Here is a 24,662-nt window from a genome sequence, read left to right on the forward strand (position 1 = left end):
TTGACATTTCTCCCAGCAATCTTGATTCCAGATTGTGATTCAAAGTATTAGCAGATGATTAAAATGTTCCCTGTACATATCTTCCTTTAGAAATTTCAATCAAATACCTCTAATCAAATATCTTTAATACATTAAATATAGATTGGAAAGTACCTTGTATGGGAATTACAAGAACCAGGCTACAGTGTCAGCTAGTCTTCACTTGCTTCTATTTGACCTTGGATAAAGTACTAACTGAGGTTTCTCCTCTATAATATGGGGTACAATTGGATAGCCATTACTTTCAACAGGGGACTGTTTTCAGAACTAAATTTCATATAAAACTTTTACAAAGCACAATGTGATTTAAGAATCAAAAACTGTGTTGTGGACTTCCCTGGTGGCCCCTGGTTAAGAATGTGCCTCATAATGCAGTGGGCACAGGTTTGATCTCTGGTCTGGGAAGATTCCACATGCCAAGGGGCAACTAAGCCTATGTGCCACAACTACTAAGCCTACGCTCTAGAGCCTATGAGCTGCAACTACTGAGTCCCTGTGCCTAGAGTCCATGCTCTACAACAAGAGAAGCCACTACAAGGAAAAGCTCCTGCTCATCCCAACTAGAGAAAGCCTGCATGAAGCAATGAAGAGACAGCAGCAGAAAAAAAAAAAAAAGTGTTGCTATTGTTACTAAATATTATGAGATTGAAATGAAATATTAATATACTCTGTCAAATAATGAAGCTCATCTTAGGTATATAAGATTAGAAAACAATAACAAATGAACAAAACTCACCTCTCCTTGAAGTTAGTTCTTTATGAGCTAAAGTAATAATTTTCAAAGGCATTCAAAGGAGAAAACTGCAGAAAAGTATGGTGGGTATAGGGCTTCTCTGGTAGCTCAGCTGGTAAGGAATCCGCCTGCAATGCAGGAGACCCATGCTCAATTCCTAGGTCAGGAAGATCCTCTGGGGAAGGGATAGCTATCCATTCCAGTACTCTTGGGCTTCTCTGGTGGCTCAGATGGTAAAAAATCTGCCACAATGCAGGAGAGCTGGGTTTGATCCCTGGGATTGGAAGATCTCCTGGAGGACGGCATGGCAACCCATTCCAATATTCTTGCCTGGAGAATCCCATCGACAGTGGAGCCTGGCGGGCTATATAGTCCATGGATCATAAAGAGTTGGACACGATTGAGTGACTAAGCACGGCACAGCACAGCACATGGTGGACATGAAAAAAAGACGAGGTGCTGGATGCTTAGCTCTGATTCAAAATCTATCCTATTGCTGTCAATCAGAGGAGTACTAAACATTTCTTTTTATGTATTAGACCTCCATGAAGAATATTCACTGAAGAAATGCCAGCAACTAAAAAGTTATAAATGGTTCCTAACTTATACCAACAAGACGTCAAACAACATGAATAACTTAAAATAACTTAGTCCTGGTGTTCCATATTACTCATGATGTCCGGAAGAACAGAACCATTTGAAGTATGGATAGGACACTGGGAAAAGAATAGGCATTTTAATTTTAACACACTGGGAAATAACTGCTTTATTATCTAGGAATCTTAAATATTTAGATAGCTGTACAAATAAATAGTTTGTGATATTTTTCTTTTTGGTGATTGTGGGGAGTACTCCATTTAAGCCCAGTAGGTAACAATTGTAAGGAAAACTTCTTAATCAGAAAGTTAATAAAAACAATTACTTGTTGAGCACCTATACTAATCAGATGCTAAGCAGAGAAGAGTTAACACAGTAGGTCTGAAGTCGACATCCTTTGAAAGGCTTGTCAACAAGGTTGGCCCTTGGGTCGTATCTTGAAACACAGATTTTGAGAAGTTCAGATAATTCCCAGAACTATTAAGAGTGGCTCACTGTGTTTAACTCTTTGTACCAACAATGTGGTTTATGCTGAACAACTGCTTTCCTTTTAGAAAGGTTAGAATTTTGAGCCATCATGCTTGGCAGACAGTACCTATGCAACCAGCTCCCAGTGAAAACCCAGGGCACGAAGTGTCGGCCTAATGACATTCCAAAGTAAGCACCATTTCACGTGGGTCATCACAACCTTTGCTGGAGGACTTAAGCATATCCTGTACGGTCTATAGGATGAAGACACAAATGCCTGTAACTAAGTGACTTCCTTTGTACTTTGCCCCATTCACCTTTTGTTGATTCTGTCTTGCCTGCTTTTACCCTAATAAATCATAACAGAGGAGCCTGGGGGGCTATACAGTCCATGGAGTTGGAAACAATCATACACAAATGAGCCACTAAACCACCACCATGGGGTCAGCCATATGATGGATTCTATGAGTCATTCCAGTAAATCATCAAACACGGAGGTGGTCTTAGAGACCCAGGACATATGCCATTTATGCATGTATGTATGGCGTATGTTTATTTGTTTGTATTTATGCATTCATTTGGGGCTTCTCTGATAGCTCAATAGTGAAGAATCTGCCCGCAATATGGGAGACCTGGGTGTGATCCTGAGGTTGGGAAGATTCCCTGGAAAAGGAAATGGCAACCCACTCTAGTATTCTTGCCTGGAGAAGAATTCTGTCCCATGGACAGAAGAGCCTGGCAGGCTACAGTCCACAGGGTTGCAAGAGTAGGACATGACTTAGTGACTAAACCACCAATTGGATATTCTTGGCTACTTGGTTGTAAATTAACTGACCATATATACACGGGTTTATTTCTGGGCTCTCTGTTCTGTTCCACTGATCTATGTGTCTGTTTCACACCAGTACATACTGTTTTGATCACGACTGCTTTGTAATGTAGTTTTAAATCTGAAAGTGTGATCTCTCAAACTTTGTCCTTCTCAGGAATGCTCTGGTTATTCAGTCTTTTGTGGTTCCACACGAATTTTAGAATTATTCATTCTAGTTCTGTGAAAACACCCCATATTTTATATCTTTTTACCTTGTATTTCCTTAAGTAATTATTATTACTTACAGTTACAGGTATTTTCACTACTTTTTTATTTTAACTTTCATACTAGCATTCTAAGTGATTAAAACACTACTTTTACTATATGTTCACTTTTACCAGTGAGACTTATACTTTCATATTTTTCTTGTTACTAATTAGTGGCCCTTTTCAATTTAAAGGAGTCTCTTTAACATTTCTTAAAAGGCCAGTTTAGTGGTGATGAAATCCTTTAACTCTTGGTCATCTGGAAAACTCTTAATTCTTCTTCAATTTTTATTGATAACTTTGCTAGGTAGTCTTCATAGCTGAAAATTTTTTCTTTCAGCACTTTGAATATACACAAAATCATTTTTTTTTGGTCTTCACTCTATAAACTCAGGCTAAGACAGTTCATCAAATCTGTTGTTTTTTGTTATTTAATCCTTACAAACTTGTTATAAGGAAAGTGTTACAATTGAAAAGATAAGAAAACTAAAGTGAGGCAGGATAATTTATGCAAGGTTATACTGCTTACATAAACTAGAACTCAAGTCCAACTTCAAAACTCATACTCTTTCTACTATATTGTATTGTCTCTGTTTTAGTTCACCAGTTTTCTAAATAAATAAGAGAATTTTTGCCCATTTTGAGGCAAAAATTTATATTAAATATATTAAACTATTTTTATGATAAACCAAATATAGTATGGTTGAAATAAATTAATGTTTCTTTGATAACTTTTAACTCTTGCAGGGGGTGTGAGCGCGAGTAAATGAATGTTCAGTGTTTGCTCTGTGTATAAATATAGGAAGTATGGGGAGAGCAGGGTGAGCTTCTATCCACAGGATAATATTTCCCTAAAGTTTTTCCCTTTCTTTTTCTTCTTCTTTTTAAAAGTAATTATGCTAATATAATTTTCCTTAAATCAAAAGTATGGAAAATTAATTATTGTTATTTGAGAACACTAGAAGAACTACAGTAGAATTTTAGACTGGGAGAAAGCCTTTAGCGAAATAAATGTGTTATTTTTACAGAGCATGAAAGTGACGCCTAAGGAAGTTGACTGACATGTCCAATGTAATAAAAATAAAGATCAAGGCATACTTTTTAACTATTATGTTTCAAAAATTAAAACTACTCAGCTACTACTGAGTTAGAGCATGAATGAGATAGTATAGAATCACTTAAAAACTGGGACATGATGTTAAAATATATATATTTTTAAATGATTTCATGTTAATGAAAGCAAAAATTCATTCTGGGATTATGAATGCTTAAAAACTATCTACTTAAAAATTCAGTTGGTATTAATAATAGTTTCTAAGAGGGGGAAAGATGGCTGGAGGACAGGTAGAAGACAGGCTCCTTTTCACTGTAGAGGGATCTTCAGAATTTTGTATTACATGACATATATTGCATACAAACAATAAATTAAAAAAGTGTTTTTAAAACTATAAAGCACTATAAAAAAATCTGAGGAGAAGAACCACATCCTTTACACTCGCTCTGTGTTTTCTAACTCAGCATGATTTCTGATGCTGGCAGACATTTAAATAGTAATGTATTTTGTACTGGATAAAACTGAAGTTTTTGGCAATGGAAACCTAAAATTTTTAGAACAGGTAAACCCATGTACTTACGCTTCTGTCTGTCTGTGTTGCTGTTCTTGAAGAGAAGCTAGATCCATTATATGTTTAATTTGTGCTTTCAAATCTTTGTTCTGGAGGTGCAGATGGTGGCAATGAAGTTCTTTACTGAGCTCCTGGGGAAAACAATACAAACTATATCTCAGATTCTTTTAAGAATATTAAAGTTAAATCAATATTAATGAAATTTATTTTATATTGGTGTTAAGTTTTAATTCTTAAAAATATGAAATGGTATGTAGAGAAACAATCTGAAAAACAAGTATTCTGGTACAGGTAGTCTATAACTTACAAGTGAGATAAGTTTCAAGTTTCCTTGGAAACTGAATGTCTTGGACAAATTTTATTATAATAATAGTTTCTTGGTCTATCCAACTTGTATATAATACTGTGAAAATACATTAATTTGGTCCATTTTTGCTTACATGTCACTTTTTCAGGGAGGCTTTCTCTAAGCATTACATTTAAAGATGGACAGTCTTCACCTCCAACAGTCTCTGTCATAGCATTGATTAGTAACAATTCCATTTATTTATTTGCTTATAGATTCTCCATTCTAGACCACCATGAGAGGCATTGTCTCAAACTAGTTCAGTGTTTGGAGTTGTCAACTGTGTCAAACTGTCCAACTGTGTCCAACAACTCCAGTGTCTGGAGTTGCATACAATAAAAATTTCTTGGGGAATTCCCCAGCAGTCCAGTGGTTACAGCTCTACACTGGCAAAGCAGGCAAAACGGGTTAGGGAACTAAGACGATGCCTGCTGCAGCAAAAAAAAAAATTCTCACCTTCACCCAATCTTGGTATGAGCTTCATCCTAGTGCAAAAGTGTAGAAAAGTTTTTGCAGTCTCCCGTTTCCTAAGCCTCTTGTGTACATGCCCAAATGTTTTCTAATTTACCACCTAAAATTATTTCTCTTTCCTCAAACCTACTAAGCCTTAAGTATGGAAAACGTCAGGTAAGTGGTTATACTAAATTATGAATGGTAATAATCCAAAAGCATTTTCAAAATTTAAATTGGGAAAATTTTAGTCAATAAAAGGGAGTGCAATATTTTGGACATTGTAAGAGGCTGAGAAAAAAAGCCTTACGGTAGCTGTGCCCAAGAAACTTCCTACAGATAACTCTCCTAATCCACTTTAGGTGTTCAATACTCCTTTACCAACCTGCAGTTGGCCACTGACTCTCTATAAGCTTAAGGCTTTTTTCTTTTTCTTTTCTAGATAATACTTCCTAAACCAGTGGTGGGTGCTTTGACAAGGAAACAATATAATGCTATATGTCTGAGATATTTTAAAGTTGGGGGTTATTATCTAGATGATTCATGATTACATTTCAGAAAACAACAAGTATTTTAGAGCAAACTCTCTTTAGGGAGTCAGGTCAGGATGATACAGTTAGAGCAGTCTTGGTATGAGCTCATGAGTCATGTGATTTTAAAGATGGCTCGACTATGACACAAATGCTGCCTGAAGTCCCAAATATGGTCTTTATGGAAATGACTTGACTTGACTGAAAGTTAAGAGGTTTACTACATGATCTTTTTCATCTTTTCGAGTTAGAAAATTCAACAACCCTAACAGTATAAACATATTTGCCAAATATTCCATCTTTTCTCTTTAAAAAAAAAAAATCCCTTATTTACTTCTTCTGATAATCTTGTTTTATCTTTCTGTATCACTCTTAAAGAGACAAGCCTTGATTCTATAACTATTTTATCCAATAATAATTCTTGGCTAGTCTGTCATCTTTGAAAAACCAAGCTTTTTCATGCTTTGATACACTAATGATTGAATCTGATTGGAAGAACATAGCCTATCATGAGAACTACAGTTAAGTTAGTAACAGCTGAAGTAAGAATATAATGAGAGGTAATATATAAAACAAGAGGTTTTTGGATGCCATGCTAGGCCTGGGAAATCATAATAGAGAGTTTACATATGGGAGAAAGCACCTAAGAGTGATTCAATCAGAGTTAGTTTTTAGAAAGCTCATTTTAGTTGCAGTGTAGAGAATGACTGCAGTAGGCCAGGAATGAAGTAGGAAGGCCACACATAGCATCCAACAATGGGGGCTGGAAGGCTGAATTCAGGTACTGGTAATGGGAGATGTAGAAGTGGGTAAATCTGAGAGGTTAAGAGGAAGATAATGCAGGAGGGTACAGAAAAAAGGGCAGCAATATGAAAGTCACAGTACTGGGTCTCTGTCTAGAGTTGTATGACTGTGAATAAATCTTTTCACAAAGTCATGTCTCAGTTTGCTTATATAAGAAAGAATGGCTTAAAAGTAGATACCTATTTCAGCCATGAAAATATCCACACAAAAAAAGACTGAGAGTGGGATAGGTTGATGGGAATAGAAATAGTTTTAATTTTTTCAAATTATTTATAATAAAATGCATTAAAAAACAAGAATTGAAACACTAATTCTAGATTTATATTCAGGTGTGAAAAGTTCTGCTTAAGAGAGTTATAGAAGACAGACTGCTAGAAAAATTAGATTGGACCATGGTAAATAAAATTTAAATTTACTGAAAATAACCTGAAGAATATTAACTTCATAAATGCTAATAAGTAGGCAAAAAAAGCAATAATAGTACTACTAAAAAGAATACTGTACCATTTAAAAAATTGGGAGCTTAAGATAATTATGGGAAAACAAAGGCAAACTAGTAAATATCAATGGATTTTTTTGCTTTTTTAATACTAAACAAGCTCTTAAGTACTTTTCTAGTTGGAGATGGGCTATATTTTACTGTCAATTACATGAATATACTAGATTATAAGTATAATGCAAATTATACTTAATTTATATTCTAGATGGACTATTGTCAATTCAGTACATAAACATAAATGCATACAGCTTTCAAACTGGTTTTATTTGGCTATAATACAAATAATGGTGACCACATTTAAAACTAATTTTAAAACTAATGTCAATTTATTAAATTTAAATCACCTACATGATGAAAATTCAAGTACAGTCTGAAAGTCTGAAATAGAATTACTTCAGTCTGACTTAAGAACGACCTCATAAAAGGATGCAATCACTTAAGAAAAACATTTAAATGTAACTTTATTCTTCTGAAAGTAAAGAAAAATAAATTTAGTAGGTAAATAGGGAGGTAGAAGGCATATTCAGTTAAAAACAGTAAAATGAGTCAGTTAAATCTGAGAGAGATGAACCAAAATTTGCCTTATGAAAGATATTTATACAACAGTGAGTTTAAGAAGTTCAGTTCTAAGAAAATAAATCTGACTATAAAATATGTATGTACCTTTGGTATATGACCATTTTGACCTAAGAGTCCCATTTCCGTTTGGACACGATGGAGCCAATTAGTATTCTCATCAAATTGCTTCAATTCTTCCTCCCTTTTCTTCTCTAGATAGCAGCGGCGAGTTTTCAACATTGCAAGTCTGTGATCTCTTTTGCAAGTGGCCTGAAAAATAATGCATTTAATTGTCACTCTTTTGTGATATTTGATGTATGTGATATTAGTACAGTGGTATATTTCCTTTTAAGTGTGCTACTGTAGCCTATTAAATTAGGCTATACTTTTATACTTAAAGCTATTTCCCCTTTGAAATCTCACAATACTGCTGCTTGCAGGAAAATAGGAAATTGAGTTGTGAGTCATTTTATAAAATTACATGTTGAGAGTTTATGACTTTAAGAAAAACAATGGCCAAATTGAAGACTATAACTTCTTTTTTGCTGTTGCTAAAATATATGCTTTTAAATGTTGCATTTGAAGGTTCATATGGGGCCTGACTCCTGTGATTTCCTCATTGAAAACAAAGCAGATGCATGTACTGCTCTTATCTTGCCTTCAGTTTGAAAGATGTGAAGAAACAGAGTATTCTATTGTTCTAAGGTTTTGTCTATAAGGCCTTTAGACTGGCTGTTGTCAATGACAGAAAACAGAGCTTACATCTGAGTGTCATAAACATCTGATCTCGCTTGATGGTTGATTGAGGACACATAATGGATAGCCCAAATATTTTTGGTGTTTTATCTACACACAAATTGAGTTCAGAACTGGCTTTCTAGTTTTTTACTCCAAGGGTCCTGCAAACTATCATGGGCACAGTGTGGCAGAATGGTAGGACTTCTTTGGGCTAATTGCCAAAAGCCACTAAACTCAATAATCATCAGATATGATGGCTGGACCTGAGACAATACGTCGCTAAAGGTTAGAACAAGCACTTATAGCGGTTTTGGAAGTAGGGATAAACATACCCTATGGCGGGAAAAAAAAATGAAAAAGGAGGAGGAACTACATTTGAACTGGGTTAAAGGCCTCACTCCTAACTTTCTTGTTATCTTTCATAAAAGGTTGACATTTTGAGGAAAAACCAGGGAATGAAGAAATCTGCAAAAATAGGAAACAATGTCACTCTTCTTACTGCCTCTTTCTGGTTTAGAAAACAACTATTTTCATTAAAGTGTTATGTTGTCATGCAATGGGTAATTAATTGTTCTTAACTAATACATAACGTACTTTTGGAAATCTCAGTTTAAATTTCATACACAATATTGGTAGATGAAATCCACATAAACAAAAGCTCTTTAAGGTTCTAAAATTTTATTTTAAAAGTAGAATGTGGTCCTGAAACCTGTAAAGTTTAGAGCCACTGCTATAACAGAAGGTAGGATACACGGCTTCTTGACTTTTCCTGCTATGCAGCAGCTATGAACATTTAGGCAAGTCAAATTTGTGTGGCTCTCAGTCACCTTATCTGAAAAATGAACATAAATGTATTGTACCTGTCTGAAGGAAGGCAATTAAATCAAACTACCTTCCTATTTCTCTAATGTTTACAAATATTGCAGATACTTTTAGAATCAGGGCAGGAAATGATCTATGGGTCTGACGGCAGTCAATATTTAACACTCAAAATTTTTGACTGAAAATCTCAAGAAATATGTTTTTGAGTTTGTACTTATTTTCATGAAATGTATCCTCTATGATGGTTCTTTATGGGGACATTTTTCATCAGGGTAATCCCTACTGAATTACTATTCTGAAATAAGTATCAAGTAAATGTTTGGAAATAAATTCTAAAATATGTATATTAAACCCTCACATTAAAGTAAATTGTTTCCTATTAAAGTTTCAAAAAAGCTTTATATGTTTTATTAATACAACTTCCAAAATACCATAAAAGGTCTTGAGCGAGAATAAACATGTAATTCTAAAATTCAGGTATTATAATACTACTGCTTTGTGCAAAAGAACTGACTGCTAACACAGTGAACTCATTATTTCATTAATACAACTTATATATTAACTCTATACATTCATAAAATTGCCCAGGACCTTCACTTTAATACTATTCTCAGAGTCCATATTCTAGAACCATTCATAGCTGAATCAATGAGATTCTTTTAGCAACTATGAGAGTAAACCTCTTTGGAGAGGGTCCAAGACAGATATAAAATCCCTTACCCTAGCAAGCAGTTTAGTAAAACTATACTTTGACAATTCTGTGAGAACAAACTAAATCTCTAGGTATCTTTCTACATTTTTCAGTAGTTTACAGCCAATAAACTTAGGAGGTTTTATCTCCATTGCTTACCTAATCTCATGAGAATAGCTATAAAAATTGGAAAAGCAATTGAAAGGACCAAAAGTGAGGTATGAGAAAAGGCAAATGTATTGAAAAAAAGCAGAATAAGGATGCAAACAGAAAAAAGAAATCAGCCAAATCTATTTCCTCACTCTATGTCTCAATGTTTCCAATCACACACATTCACAATTCAACAGGGTAAGAAAGAGAAAATAACTATTATGTAAATTAGCTTGGTATTAAATAGACCAAACTTATTAAATGTACTAATATTTTAATGTTCAAAAAATGGCAACCTGAGTCTAAGCTTTACTAATACACTACTTATTTGCTTCAAAGATTGCCTCTTGACTATAAAAATAGACTATAAAATTCCTGGCAACCAAAGCTTCCAGAATTTGGCACTCCCTTTGAAATAGAATTGATAAATTCCCAATATGGCAAAATACATCTTGTATCATGTTCCATGTCCAATCTATTCACAGTGGTTAACTCTGGCTACTTCAGATTCAGAGAGGAAGAGTGCTACAGCCACTTCAGTGGTACCTGCTGTGGCAAAGGCGTGGGGGTTGGCAGGAAGTGTTGAGCATAGCTATGGACGACATTGTACTCTGGTCAAACTGATGTTCTGTTTCGAATATTGTATTCCTTTTTATTTTTTTCCCACTAATAGTTCTTATACAGGGTTTCCCAGGTGGCACTTAGTGGTAAAGAACCTGCCTGCCAATGCAGGAGATGTAAGAAATGCAGGTTCAATCTCTGGGTCGGGAAGATCCCCTGGAGAAGAGCATGGAAACTACTCTAGTATTCTTGCCTGGAGAATCCAATGGACAGAGGAGCCTGGTAGGCTACAGTCCATAGGGTTGCACAGTCAGATACGACTGAAACAACTTAGCATGCACACAGTATTTTCATAAAAATGTCCAGTATAAATCTCATCTCTCTACTACGAAGCCTTTCTTTACCACAACCAGAAGTCACTGTTTTTTACTTTGAATAGCTATAGCACTTAGTACTTATAGTATAGTAGGATCCTCAGAAGTACAGACTGAGGCCAGACTGCCAGAGTTTAATATTGGTTCGGTCACATTGATTAGGCATATATCTCTAGACAGCTTACTTGAATTCTCTGTATCTTTGCTGCTCACAAACCGTGGTAATAATAGAGGATATACCTCATAGGCTTGTTATAAATCCTAAATGAAATATCCCATGCAAAAGACTTTGAAAAGTGTCTGACAAACAATTAATGCTCAATATTAGCCATTTTTATTATTGCGCTATCCCTTACATGACAATCATACAGTGCTGTGTCATTTTTATATCATTTTATTGCTCCAACTAGTTTATAAATAACTGAAATACTATAATGTCTCGTACTTTTGTTTATCTCTATTGTGTCTAGCACAATGCTTAGGATATATATAAAAGTGTTCAAAACAAGCTGCTCTCAATCAGCTTTCCATGACTGAATTTCTTGCCTTTTTATAAGACATAAATCAGGTAATTGTACTTACAGAAAATTGGCATTGATTTAAAGGAAACCTACACAATATTGAAAAATATTATGATTACTGTAAATTATCAGATAAAATCAGATCAGATCAGTCGCTCAGTCGTGTCCGACTCTTTGCGACCCCATGAATCGCAGCACGCCAGGCCTCCAGTCCATCACCAACTCCCGGAGTTCACCCAGACTCACGTCCATCGCATCAGTGATGCCATCCAGCCATCTCATCCTCTGTCGTCCCCTTCTCCTCCTGCCCCCAAACCCTCCCAGCATCAGAGTCTTTTCCAATGAGTCAACTCTTCGCATGAGGTGGCCAAAGTACTGGAGTTTCAGCTTTAGCATCATTCCTTCCAAAGAAATCCCAGGCCTGATCTCCTTCAGAATGGACTGGCTGGATCTCCTTGCAGTCCAAGGGACTCTCAAGAATCTTCTCCAACACCACAGTTGAAAAGCATCAATTCTTTGGCGCTCAGCCTTCTTCACAGTCCAACTCTCACATCCATACAGGAAAAACCATAGCCTTGACTAGACGGACCTTTGTTGGCAAAGTAATGTCTCTGCTTTTGAATATGCTATCTAGGTTGGTCATAACTTTCCTTCCAAGGAGTAAGCGTCTTTTAATTTCATGGCTGCAGTCACCATCTGCAGTGATTTTGGAGCCCAGAAAAATAAAGTCTGACACTGTTTCCCCATCTATTTCCCATGAAGTGATGGGACCAGATGCCATGATCTTCGTTTTCTGAATGTTGAGCTTTAAGCCAACTTTTTCACTCTCCACTTTCACTTTCATCAAGAGGCTTTTGAGTTCCTCTTCACTTTCTGCCATAAGGGTGGTGTCATCTGCGTATCTGAGGTTATTGATATTTCTCCCGGCAATCTTGATTCCAGTTTGTGTTTCTTCCAGTCCAGCGTTTCTCATGATGTACTCTGCATATGGGTTAAATAAACAGGGTGACAATATACAGCCTTGACGTACTCCTTTTCCTATTTGGAACCAGTCTGTTGTTCCATGTCCAGTTCTAACTGTTGTTTCCTGACCTGCATACAAATTTCTCAAGAGGCAGATCAGGTGGTCTGGTATTCCCATCTCTTTCAGAATTTTCCAGTTTATTGTGATCCACACAGTCAAAGGCTTTGGCACAGTATAAAGCAGAAATAGATGTTTCTCTGGAACTCTCTTGCTTTTTCCATGATCCAGCGGATGTTGGCAATTTGATCTCTGTTTCCTCTGCCTTTTCTAAAACCAGCTTCAACAAATTCAGACTTAAATTGAAGAAAGTAGGGAAAACCACTAGACCATTCAGGTATGACCTAAATCAAATCCCTTATGATTATACAGTGGAAGTGAGAAATAGATTTAAGGGCTTAGATCTGATAGATAGAGTGCCTGATGAACTATGGAATGAGGTTCGTGACATTGTACAGGAGACAGGGATCAAGACCATTACCTTGGAAAAGAAATGCAAAAAAGCAAAATGGCTGTCTGGGGAGGCTTTACAAATAGCTGTGAAAAGAAGAGAAGCGAAAAGCAAAGGAGAAAAGCAAAGATATAAGCATCTGAATGCAGAGTTCCAAAGAATAGCAAGAAGAGATAAGAAAGCCTTCTTCAGCGATCAATGCAAAGAAACAGAGGAAAACAACAGAATGGGAAAGACTAGAGATCTCTTCAAGAAAATCAGAGATACCAAAGGAACATTTCATGCAAAGATAGGCTCGATAAAGGACAGAAATGGTATGGACCTAACAGAAGCACAAGATATTAAGAAGAGATGGCAAGAATACACAGAAGAACTGTACAAAAAAGATCTTCACGACCCAGATAATCACGATGGTGTGATCACTGACCTAGAACCAGACATTCTGGAATGTGAAGTCAAGTGGGCCTTAGAAAGCATCACACGAACAAAGCTAATGGAGGTGATAGAATTCCAGTTGAGCTATTCCAAATCCTGAAAGATGATGCTGTGAAAGTGATGCACTCAATATGCCAGCAAATTTGGAAAACTCAGCAGTGGCCACAGGACTGGAAAAAGTCAATTTTCATTCCAATCCCAAAGAAAGGCAATGCCAAAGAATGCTCAAACTACCGCACAATTGCACTCATCTCACACACTAGGAAAGTAATGCTCAAAATTCTCCAAGCCAGGCTTCAGCAATATGTGAACTGTGAATTTCCTGATGTTCAAACTGTAAATTATAGCAAATGCAAATAACTGAGATATAACATACAACTTTTAGAATAGGTAATACAGCAGTTTTTCAGAATTCCACTTAACTAACATATGTAGGGATTTCATAATAACAAACTAATATATTGGTTGGCCAAAAAGTTTGTTTGAGTTTTTCAGAAAAACTTCAAATAAACTTTTTGGCCAACCCAATATTAGTCCTACGAGATATTTTATTATTTGGAAGTCATGAAGGTTATCAAAAATACTGGCAACAATCTTGTAGTTCAAGAAAGTTAAAGTACATAGCGACAAATTTTAAACAAAGATATACATTCTAGTCTTCTGCCTTAAAATGATGTGAGGAACATTTTATATACACTTGAAAAACAAAATTAAAAAGAAATTTTCAGTATTCAATACATTACTAACTATAGGCCCTATGCTGTACAGTAGTAGATCTCTAGGGTGCATTTGTTTTACATAACTAAAACTTTGTACCCTTTGACTAGTACTTCCTGATTTTGCCTTCCCCATAACTCCTGGCAACACCATTTGATTCTACTTCTGAATTTGATGGTTTAAATTTTTCATATAAATAGTATCATGTAGAATCCGCCCTTCTCTGTCTGGCTTATGTCACTTAGCATGTCTTTCAGGTTCACCTATGTTGTTGCAAATGGCATGATTTTCTTCTTTTTTAAAAGCTGAATCATAGTGTATTGTTGTATACTTAAGAATCATTAGGAGGATAGATCTTATGTTAAATGTTTCTGTTAATATACTACTACTACTACTAAAGTGGGTGGGAGGAAACTTTAGGAGGTGTGACACAGGATTATGGCATAGATTGTGGTGATGGTGTCACTAGTGTATATTTATCTTGAAACCTGTCAAGTTGTCTACGTTAAATGTTTGTGAGTTTCTTTAAACATCAATCGTATCTCAATAAAGTGGTTTAAAATAAACATTTTCAATAAGGCATAATAAATGCATATTCAGTAAATAAATTACTAATTTTGATAATTAGTTTAATAGTAACTGATATTCTCATATCCATGACACATTATTAATGCTTTATGATTAATTTCTTAGCCTATCACATCTTTCCCATTTCTTGGGCTGAAAAAACCTAAAATGATAGTTTTTTAAAGCACTATAAAAGTTTGATGGCTTTCAGATATTAAAAAATATGTAAAAATTTTATAGATAACTGTTACTTCTGGGAAAGTGGGAAAAGAAGACTTGGTTAAGGTGGAAATCTAACAGGACTGGGGGTTATCTACAAAAGAAAGGTTTTAATAAGTAATATGTGAATACATTTCATGTATTTAATCTCTATGTGATTAAATTATATAAACTACTTTGAATGACTGATTTAATGTATTATTAATAAACATATTTATTAATGTGTTTAGTAAGTACAAAAGTACTTAAAAATGCAATTAATCTTATCATCAATGAGCACCAAAACTGGGGAGAATCTATTATTTTCAAAATGCTTATTTTTCTGATTTTTGGTACTCGAGTTGCACACCTCCAAGTATATATTTTTCTTTCCTACTTACAACTCATGTTTCTTGAATTTACATTTTATTGACAACTTATTAGTTTTAGAAAAGTATAAGCCTTAGAGTTTGCACATTATCCTTTCCCCTTTTGCATTAACGTATCTCCTTCAATATATCTACTAGATGAATGCATGACTTTCTAGTTTTTTTTTTACATAACATCCTGTTCACATCTGCCATCTTTTTATCTTGTATTTGGTGTGATTTCCTTAGATCTCCCAGTTCTTTAATTCTCTCTTTGTGTGCTGTGCTTAGTCACTCAGCTGTGTCTAACTCTTTGCAACCCCATGGACTGTAGCCCACCAGGCTCCTCCCTCCAGGGACAAGAGTTCAGGCTCCAGCATCAGCTTGCTTGAGTTCAAATAGTAGCTAGGACTCTATGACGGAGAAGGCAATGGCACCTCACTCCAGTACTCTTGCCTGGAAAATCCCATGGATGGAGGAGCCTGGTAGGCTGCAGTCCATGGCGTCGCTAAGAGTCAGACACGACTGAGCGACTTCACTTTCACGCATTGGAGAAGGAAATGGCAACCCACTCCAGTGTTCTTGCCTGGAGAATCCCAGGGACGGGGGAGCCTGGTGGGCTGCCGTCTATGGGGTTGCACAGAGTTGGATACACAGCAGCAGGACTCTATGAAATGGGTGATTTTTGACAGAATGACTTCTCTGGGCTTTGGTTTCCTCATTTTAATTACAAGGATAATAATATTATATAGCCCACAGGATTTTTGGAGAATTAAATGTGTTAATGGATGTCAAGTATTTAAAATATGGCCTAGTACTACACCTGTATGGATGTGAGAGTTGGACTGTGAAGAAGGCTGAGTGCCGAAGAATTGATGCTTTTGAACTGTGGTGTTGGAGAAGACTCTTGAGAGTCCCTTGGACTGCAAGGAGATCCAATCAGTCCATTCTGAAGATCAGCCCTGGGATTTCTTTGGAAGGAATGATGCTAAAGCTGAAACTCCAGTACTTTGGCCAGCTCATGTGAAGAGTTGACTCATTGGAAAAGACTCTGATGCTGGGAGGGTTTGGGGGCAGAAGAAGGGGACGACAGAGGATGAGATGGCTGGATGGCATCACCAAATTGATGGACGTGAGTCTGGGTGAACTCCGGGAGTTGGTGATAGACAGGGCGGCCTGGCGTGCTGTGATTCATGGGGTCGCAAAGAGTCAGACACGACTGAGCGACTGAACTGAACTGAACTACACCTATAAACAGAAATTTTAAATTCCAGTGAATAAATCTTTAATTTCTAGAAGTTTCATTTGTTTTCTTCTCATATATATATATATATATATATTCTTTTCATCTTTGATTCCTTCTTTGATAACTTTTGTTTTTATAGGTTTTATCAGTTTGTTGTATCCGATGTTTTGCAGGGGAGGGGTTCTATCATATTTCCTAAGTCTGCTGACTTGCTTGTGGAGGACTGTTTCACATGTTTTGTAATTTTGGACAGTGAGCTCTCATTAGTGGTTTGAATTGAAAATCCAAACCTAGGCTTGTTTCACTAGGCTGATTTTATATTGCTTCCACTCAGTTCCCTATAGATTATTATTGCTCTGATACCATTTCCTATGCTAATTTCCCACTTTAGGGATTTGTTAAACAAAACACATGGAATGTAAAAATTCAAACCTCAAAATCCTGTGAAAAGTGTACCAATAATGATGGTCATCAAAAGAGACTTTCCTTTCTTACCCTAGGCTTGGTTTCTTATTTTCCTGTGCTACTTGGTAACATGTTTTCTTCTGGTATACTTCCAATACTAAGAGCGAAGGTTTCCTAGTTCTTGGACTATCATTCATTTCTAAATCCCCGTCTCCCTGGGCCCCTTATCTAAGTAGTAGTGTACATCAAAGCAGGATAGTGAAAGTGGTCTGTGTGTATGAGGCGGACAGCAGTGCACTTTACTACATTAAATAATAAAACTGATTAAAAGTTTATCTTTTTTTTAAGCACTGATGCAATGGAAACTGTAACAATGTTAGTACAAAGCATTCTTCTGGGGTGGGGATGGGATGGGGTGGGTGGAATCTCCTACTGATCTAAGCTGTAAATCACTGCCTGCGTCTGGGGTCAATTGTTCTCTCTGCTGCACTCTGGTACCCAACTCTCCCTGAGTGTGTTAACTTCCTGTTAAGCATTCTGTCAACCCTCACAGAAGCAACAGATTTAACTGAGATTTTACAGCTATTTCCTTTTTGTTTCTGACACTTAGGAATTTATTTATTTTTCTTGTACACTTAACTATACATTTCAAAGAATGTTCTATTTCCTCTAGCATTTCCAGGTATTTGTAGACGAGTGATTATATAACACTATGAAATTTCTAGAATTATAAGTCTCCATGTTTTTACCATCTCTAGGAATTAATGATAGAGTTGTTAAATACCTTTTCTACTTTGTCTTCAGAACACATCATTTCTATTTGTTTATGGCACTGTTGTTGATAGAATGATTTAAGTTCATTTTCTTTAAGCAACATTTCTAACTTCAGATATTCTTGCCTGATTTCTTCTCGATTCTGGAATAAGCAGTTCAGAATTTCTTGAAATCTAACAAAAATAAAACATAGAATCTCAGTATTTTGTGATAGGTAATGCAGTTTACTTAGAGAATTGCATGAATAAGGGCATATGGTACTTCTATGGCCCCCTAGGGAAAGTGAGATCGCTGGTAAAGGGTTATGAATATTATTTTTATAACACTGGGTTTCTTTCTCTTTCTCTCCTCTCCAAGAAAGGTCATGTTATTAAAAGATATCAGTATATTAAGGTCTATGGTATCAGTCATACACTGTATTTTGTCTGCATAATCCAGTAACTTACCAAAAATAAAATACTTTGTAAGAAAAGGATGATAATGTGGACTTGTACTATCTCAATTCACAAGGCCCCAGAAACACAGTATTGTGTGTTGTTTTGGTGTTGGCTCGCTGTGAAGAAGTAAGCAGTGTGTGGCATAATCATATGGTGCCTCTATGGCCCCCTAGGGAAAGTGAGATAGCCGATTTTTAGCTTCAGAACTTGTAACAGTGAAAACACAACATACGGTCAGGTACCCCCTGCAGCCTGGCCAAGAGTCAGCTGACAATGCCAAGACCCAAAACATCCAAGTTTACAATGTGGTAAATCTAGAAAAGCCACTCCAGTGTGTTTCCTTCAAAATGCAAGAGAGAGATAGGGAATCAAAGTTGGGGAGTATGACTCACATATCCTCCAAATGCATAACGACCTCAAGTGGAATCACTTCTGTGAAAGCCCTAAATGGAGTGTATGGGCTTCCCCGGTAGCTCAGCAGTAAAGAATCTGCCTGCCATGCAGGAGATATGGGTTTGATCCCTGGGTTGGAAAGATTCCCTGGAGAAGGAAATAGCAACCCACTCCAGGATTCTTGACTGTGAAATCCCATGGACAGAGGAGCCTGGCAGGCTACAGTCCTTGGGGTCACAGAAGAATTCGACACGACCTAGTGATTAAACAACAAAAGGAGCCTGCAATCCTGCATCCTCCAGGGTCGGCAGAATATTGGTCACAGATCATGTCTGAGCTACAGTAACAGTAGAGACAATCACACACAGGCAAAATTCTCAAAGAAAAAGTAACTGTGAACCTTTTAAAATAAAATGGTAACACAGTATATGCATTTAAAAATAAATGTTCCTTGGCAAGAATTTTAGGTATATTTGTAAGGATTTGTGGTAAAAACACTGACAGTTTACGTCAGTAGTAAAGAGTTCTTAACTCTTCTGGGAATGAATATAAACCACAATACATCGACTTCACTGAAGTTTTGTCAAACTGATAAATATTTCATAAGAAGTATGTACGGACATTGCAATTTCATTGTATTACATTACAACAACTCTAATGCCAGTAAATGATTTGATAAGTTATCTTTAGGTTCTACCTGAAGATAATTTCTTAGATTTTCTGTTAATACTTTACCCAAGGACATAGTTAAATATTTGTCAGTTTTGAAATTTTATGGTTCATTCTTATTTTAGTTGGTGGTGTTTAGTTATTAGGAAGGAAGGGAATTAGTATCAAAGAAAGCTCTTAAAAAAATCATTTTTTTATAAAGACAGTCCTATGGGATTGACTAATAACTATTTTCTAGTCACTTAAAACATTCGTGTAGCTAGAAAACAAAATCTTTGCCAATAATTTTATGTGACATATGATGAACTCTAGACAATTTTCTTGGTATAGTCATAAGTGAAGTTATATAGTTACTCTGGACATGAACAATTATACTTTTTTATGATTTTTTTGAGTATTTTCCCACTGTTCAGTTGCTCAGTTGTTTCTGACTCTTTGCGACCATGTGGACTGGGAGCACGCCAGGTTTCCCTGTCCTTCACTATCTCCGAAAGTTTGCTCAATTCATGTCCATTGAATCGGTGATACTATCTAACCATCTCATCCTCTGCCACCCTCTTCTCTTTATGCTTTCAATCTTTCCCAGCATCAGGGTCTTTTCCAATGAGTTGGCTCTTTGCATCAGGTGGCCAAAGGATTGTAGCTTAACAATTATGCTTTAAGTTTTTTTTGAGTATTATCTTTCTAATAGCTTTAACAGAGAGCAAATAGTACATAGTCTTCCCTTTACCCGTTTAAACTTCATAAAAATTATATTTCTTTTTTTTTTTAAATTACATTTCTTAAAGACAGCAAAAATTCATGGCATTAAAGAAATTCTATATGAAGTATGATATGATAAAAAGTATTACATATATTTATTTCAGAAGACAGATGCTTTGGTGAGAGAATGACAAAGGCTTTGGGATATATAGCTGTATTATTACCTTCTTTATAAATACATGCAAATTATTTCACCTGTTGAGAGAATTACAACTCAAAGTTTTTATAGTTGGTTAAGTCATGTTGAAGTGTCAAAAATACCCAAATAAGTGTTCATAGCTCAGGTACCTCTTTCTTGAACCAACAACCAGAAAGCGAATGTCAATGATTCAAAGCCATATCAACTCCAGAAAAGTCTACCAATTCGTACAATTTCAACTGATGATTAGATCTGGTTAAGTAGGGCTGAGCAATTTCATGCAAGCAATGACTCCAAATTTGAGCAGTGGGTGGCTGCTTTAATTTTCAAGAAACTTGCAACAACAAAGAGCTATCTGGTTACATAAGGACCAATCCCATATTTGACTAACAAACTATAATAACACAACTAATGATATAGCAGAGTTAGAATCTTTAAGATTAAATGAATAATGAGGAGTCAATTTTACTTGTTATTTTTCAAAAGACACTGTAAAGTTGGTAGAATATAACAAAAAGTATTATAAGACTATTAAATATAACTTTAGCTTGACAGTGGGTTGTTAGTGGGATTAACAGAAAATAATTTAAACACTATTAAGGAAATCTCTGGCATAAGCAGAGCTATTAATAATACACAGGACAACTTTATGCTGTATGAAAAATGGACTCATTGTCACTGAGAGAGAAATAATTGTTTAATTGTTTCTTATTGTATCTGTAAAACAGCACAGTATGGTAACACAGGATTAAGATTTGAAAGGATGACATATAATTCTTGTTCTAATCTGTGAGTTAGAAAACAATACCCCATTTCAAATTTCTGAGGTGCTGTAGTCATCAGATGAAATTAATATGGGCCTAAATATCATCAAAAACTACAAAGACAGTTAAAAAAATAAAGTGTTATTTTCCTAGAAGTTATCTTAACATCTAGGGTAAGATGGAGGCAGAAAAAATTATTTTCTTCAAATCAAGGATATTTTATGTAAACTTCAATACACACTTGAAACTAGGTTGAAAATCACTGTCCACTAGTCTTCCTTATGTACACTAAGACATCTGCAAACTCAAGAGTTCTAAGTGTGAGTAATCAGTGCTTTAAGATGTGGTTAGTTTCTCATATTAATGATAATAGAAAATTAGCTTTGGAGAAGGCTTACTCAACCTTCAATCAAAGGTGAACAGGTTGCTTTTCCTATGGGCCTCTTGGAGCTTTCAATATGTTCATGTACTTTGGAAACTTCTTAAGATTCCTTAAGTAAGGAACAATTTTCAAATTTGTTTGATCCAAGAATTCCTTTCTGTCTTCTTAGAACTACTCAAGATTCAAAGCTTTTCAACTATTGCCCATTAGGGCAACTTGGAAATTATCATAGTGCTTGTGAGTACTGTATTACAGCTTTTGTTTTTTAAATTTATCTGCTAAGAAACTTAGATGAAACAGGTCATTTTTCTGTGTCAACTTATATCATTGAGAGATGTCCCTTTAAGTAATTAATTGCATAAACTCAAGTGGATTATTAGAGTTATATCAAGTTAAGGAAAGAGTAGACACAATTTATATGCACCATGTAAATAATGATAATGCCAGATGCCATTGCTTGAACACATTTGTGTCCCCCGAAATTTACATGTTGAACGAAACCTAACACCTAAGGTGATGGTACTGGAAGTGGAGCCTTTGGAAGATGCTTAGGTAGGTCATAAGGGTGGAGACCTCATCGATAGGATTAGTGCCCTTATAAAAGAGCCTCCAGAGACAGCTCCCTCTCTTTTGCTTATGTGAGGATTCAAGAAGTCTACAACATGGAAAGCAGCCCTTACCCAACCATGCTGGCACACTAATCTAGGACTTCCAGCTCCCAGAACTGTAAGAAATAATTTTGTTTGTTTATAAGCAACCCAGTCTGTGGCACTTTGTTGTAGCAGCCAGAAGGGACTAACACCACAGAAGAAAAATATGGAAACTATTAAAAACCAATTTCATAAATGACATAATTAGTTTTACTTTTTCTATCCCATACTTAAGACCTGCTTCTCACTATCTGTATAATCACAATTAAAATTACCTGATCTCCAAAGTGTACCATATAAGACCAATCTGTGACTTCCTGAACAGTTGAGAATATATAATGACACACAACAAATGATGATAATGATAAATTTGACTAAATTTTAATTATCTGACTAAAGTTTACAAAATCCTTAAAACGAGATCTTAATGTCAATTTTACCTTTCAATTTCTTTTTTCTGAGGGTTTGAAATCATTACTTTGCTACTTTCATCAGTAAAGGCTTTCTGTTCTTCATAGGCCTTTAGTTTTTCTTTTAACATTAAAATCTAGTAGAGAGAAACAGCAGTTAAAAATACAAATTATATGTTTCCATTATGCACAGCCACAGAAAAATTTTAGCTGTGAAAAATAACTGAACAAAATTTCAATTATAATAGACAATAGAATTTTAGACAATAAAGATTGCAGAATCCCATAAATGAGGAACTGAGAGAGATTAGCAACAATGTAAAGAAAAGACTTACCTCTTTCTTCTGTTCATTACAGATTTTTACATACTGAGTTATATGATTGTCGAGGTTAAGAACATTGCTCTTCAACTGTTAAGAAGAAGAAATTATGATTGTGCATATACAGAGATCTAACAATCAGTTATATATGTAAACAAAATAGCATTACATCCTCATTTATTCAGCTTCATGAACTCAGAATTTGTGACAATTACAGTCATGACAATATAATCAACTATGCTCATGCTTAAAATCTATGACAAGTGGGTAAGGGTATGCTGAGCACGTTAATAACGTTAAGAAACTGCCTTCTTTATTATCAGAGAAAAGGTACTTTAAAGAACTTTAAAGAACTTACAAAGCAGCCATTCATAAAATAAAAATTGCTCATTTTTTCCTTTGTCCTTTAACTTTTAAGATACAGAGACAATTTAAATTTTTACCAGTTTGTATGTTCAAGCAGCTTTTAACAAGTTCTCAATATATTTTATCCTTTTTATGAAAGTATGAGTCCCCTGGCAGCTATGGAATAGTGGAAAGAACATTAAATCCAAATACTTGATTTCGAGGCCTTGCCCATTTCTCACTTAACTTAGAATTTAATATTTACAACTTTGAACATGTAATTCCTCAACTGTAAAGAAGAGCTAAAAATGTCTCCCTCAGTGGTTTGGTGTAAGCAGTGCATGAAAAATATGTGTGAAAACTTCTGTCTACTCAATAAAGCACAACCTTTCCCAATTTATTATACAAACAATATGTGAGTATTTCTCTAAGGAAGACAATAACCCACTTATCTTCAACCAATGGGAGTAGCAGAGGGGTAAGTGGGAAGAGAAGCCATTATTTACCAGTTGAACTCTAGGTCTATTACAACTCTGAAGTCTTGTGATTTTACACATCCATCATCATGTTTGACTTACATTAAAAAAAAGTTACCCCAAATTATTGGCAAAAATACCAGCCTAACCACTCATTATTACATTGCTGTAGCTATACAGATTGGCTACATCAATATCATGAATGTGAAAATAGATTATTTTTAAAAAACTATTTACTTTATAAACTGAGACAGATATTGTATCTACTTTATAGATGAAGTAAATAACTAAGGCTTGAAGAGATTAGCAAACATGGCCATGGTTTTCAGGTGGAAACTGCTGGTGCTGGGCTACAGCAGAGTATCAGCTTTGGCTGCAACAAATGTGTTAGAAGCCTTGACCAGTTACACCAAAACGCCATCAAAATATCACGTGTCATGATATGAAAAAGGTTAGAGAGAAAGGCACTAAAACATCCTAATTCTCCAAAAGATTAAATAATATTAAATTTATATAAAATTAAATAAAATAATAAATCATATTTATTATATATGTAATTAAGATGCTTAATGTTTTAATTGTCCTAGTTTATGCTCAATTAACTGGGTTAGTAAAGACATTTCTAGCCTTGATTTCTTAACTCATTAGTAGAAATATATCTCTATTTCATATTTCGCTAGAGGTATAAAAAAGAAAAAAAAAATGCACCAAGTACTCTTAAAAACAAAGGCAGAGTAAACACACTTACAGAAGATTTAATATCCTTTGCGCGGTTAGCATACTTAAGAGTGTTATATGTGTCATCGTAGAACACAGAGGAAGGACTAACAGCAGCAATCATTATAGTTTGACAGTTTCCTCCGAGAGAATCCTTTAACAAGCGAGTGAGCTTACTATTTCTGTAAGGAATATGCTGATTCTTTTTCTGAAAGAACAAAAACAGGATTCTTATGTCATTTTCCACATTCAAATGCAAACCTGCTACCATTTCACTATAAGAATTTAAGCACTGCACAACTTTGCCCAGCCTTACACATCTTATGGGACTGCTCAGTGAATATAAAAAACAAATTTCCCACTGAAAGATTATATCTCCATCTGATTAAGTGTGAATGTTAGTTAATTATAAAATATCAATACTGTTTCATTA

At 35.4% G+C, this 24,662-nt stretch overlaps 1 protein-coding gene across 1 annotated transcript in view; it reads right to left on the reverse strand.

Annotated features, from left to right (window-relative positions):
• The window catches only part of KIF18A (kinesin family member 18A), an 86,074-nt gene that overhangs the window by 42,378 nt on the left and 19,034 nt on the right, over positions 1–24,662 (reverse strand). Inside the window, exons 7-12 of the mRNA XM_019975856.2 lie at positions 24,261–24,437; positions 22,707–22,781; positions 22,402–22,508; positions 17,776–17,938; positions 7,832–7,996; positions 4,549–4,670 (exon numbers count right to left, since the gene is read on the reverse strand). Coding sequence (XP_019831415.1) covers positions 4,549–4,670; positions 7,832–7,996; positions 17,776–17,938; positions 22,402–22,508; positions 22,707–22,781; positions 24,261–24,437 — 809 coding nt within the window. The remainder of the gene's footprint in view (positions 1–4,548; positions 4,671–7,831; positions 7,997–17,775; positions 17,939–22,401; positions 22,509–22,706; positions 22,782–24,260; positions 24,438–24,662) is intronic.

Source organism: Bos indicus, chromosome 15 (genome assembly GCF_029378745.1).
Source record: "Bos indicus isolate NIAB-ARS_2022 breed Sahiwal x Tharparkar chromosome 15, NIAB-ARS_B.indTharparkar_mat_pri_1.0, whole genome shotgun sequence".
Taxonomy (NCBI): Eukaryota; Metazoa; Chordata; class Mammalia; order Artiodactyla; family Bovidae; genus Bos; species Bos indicus.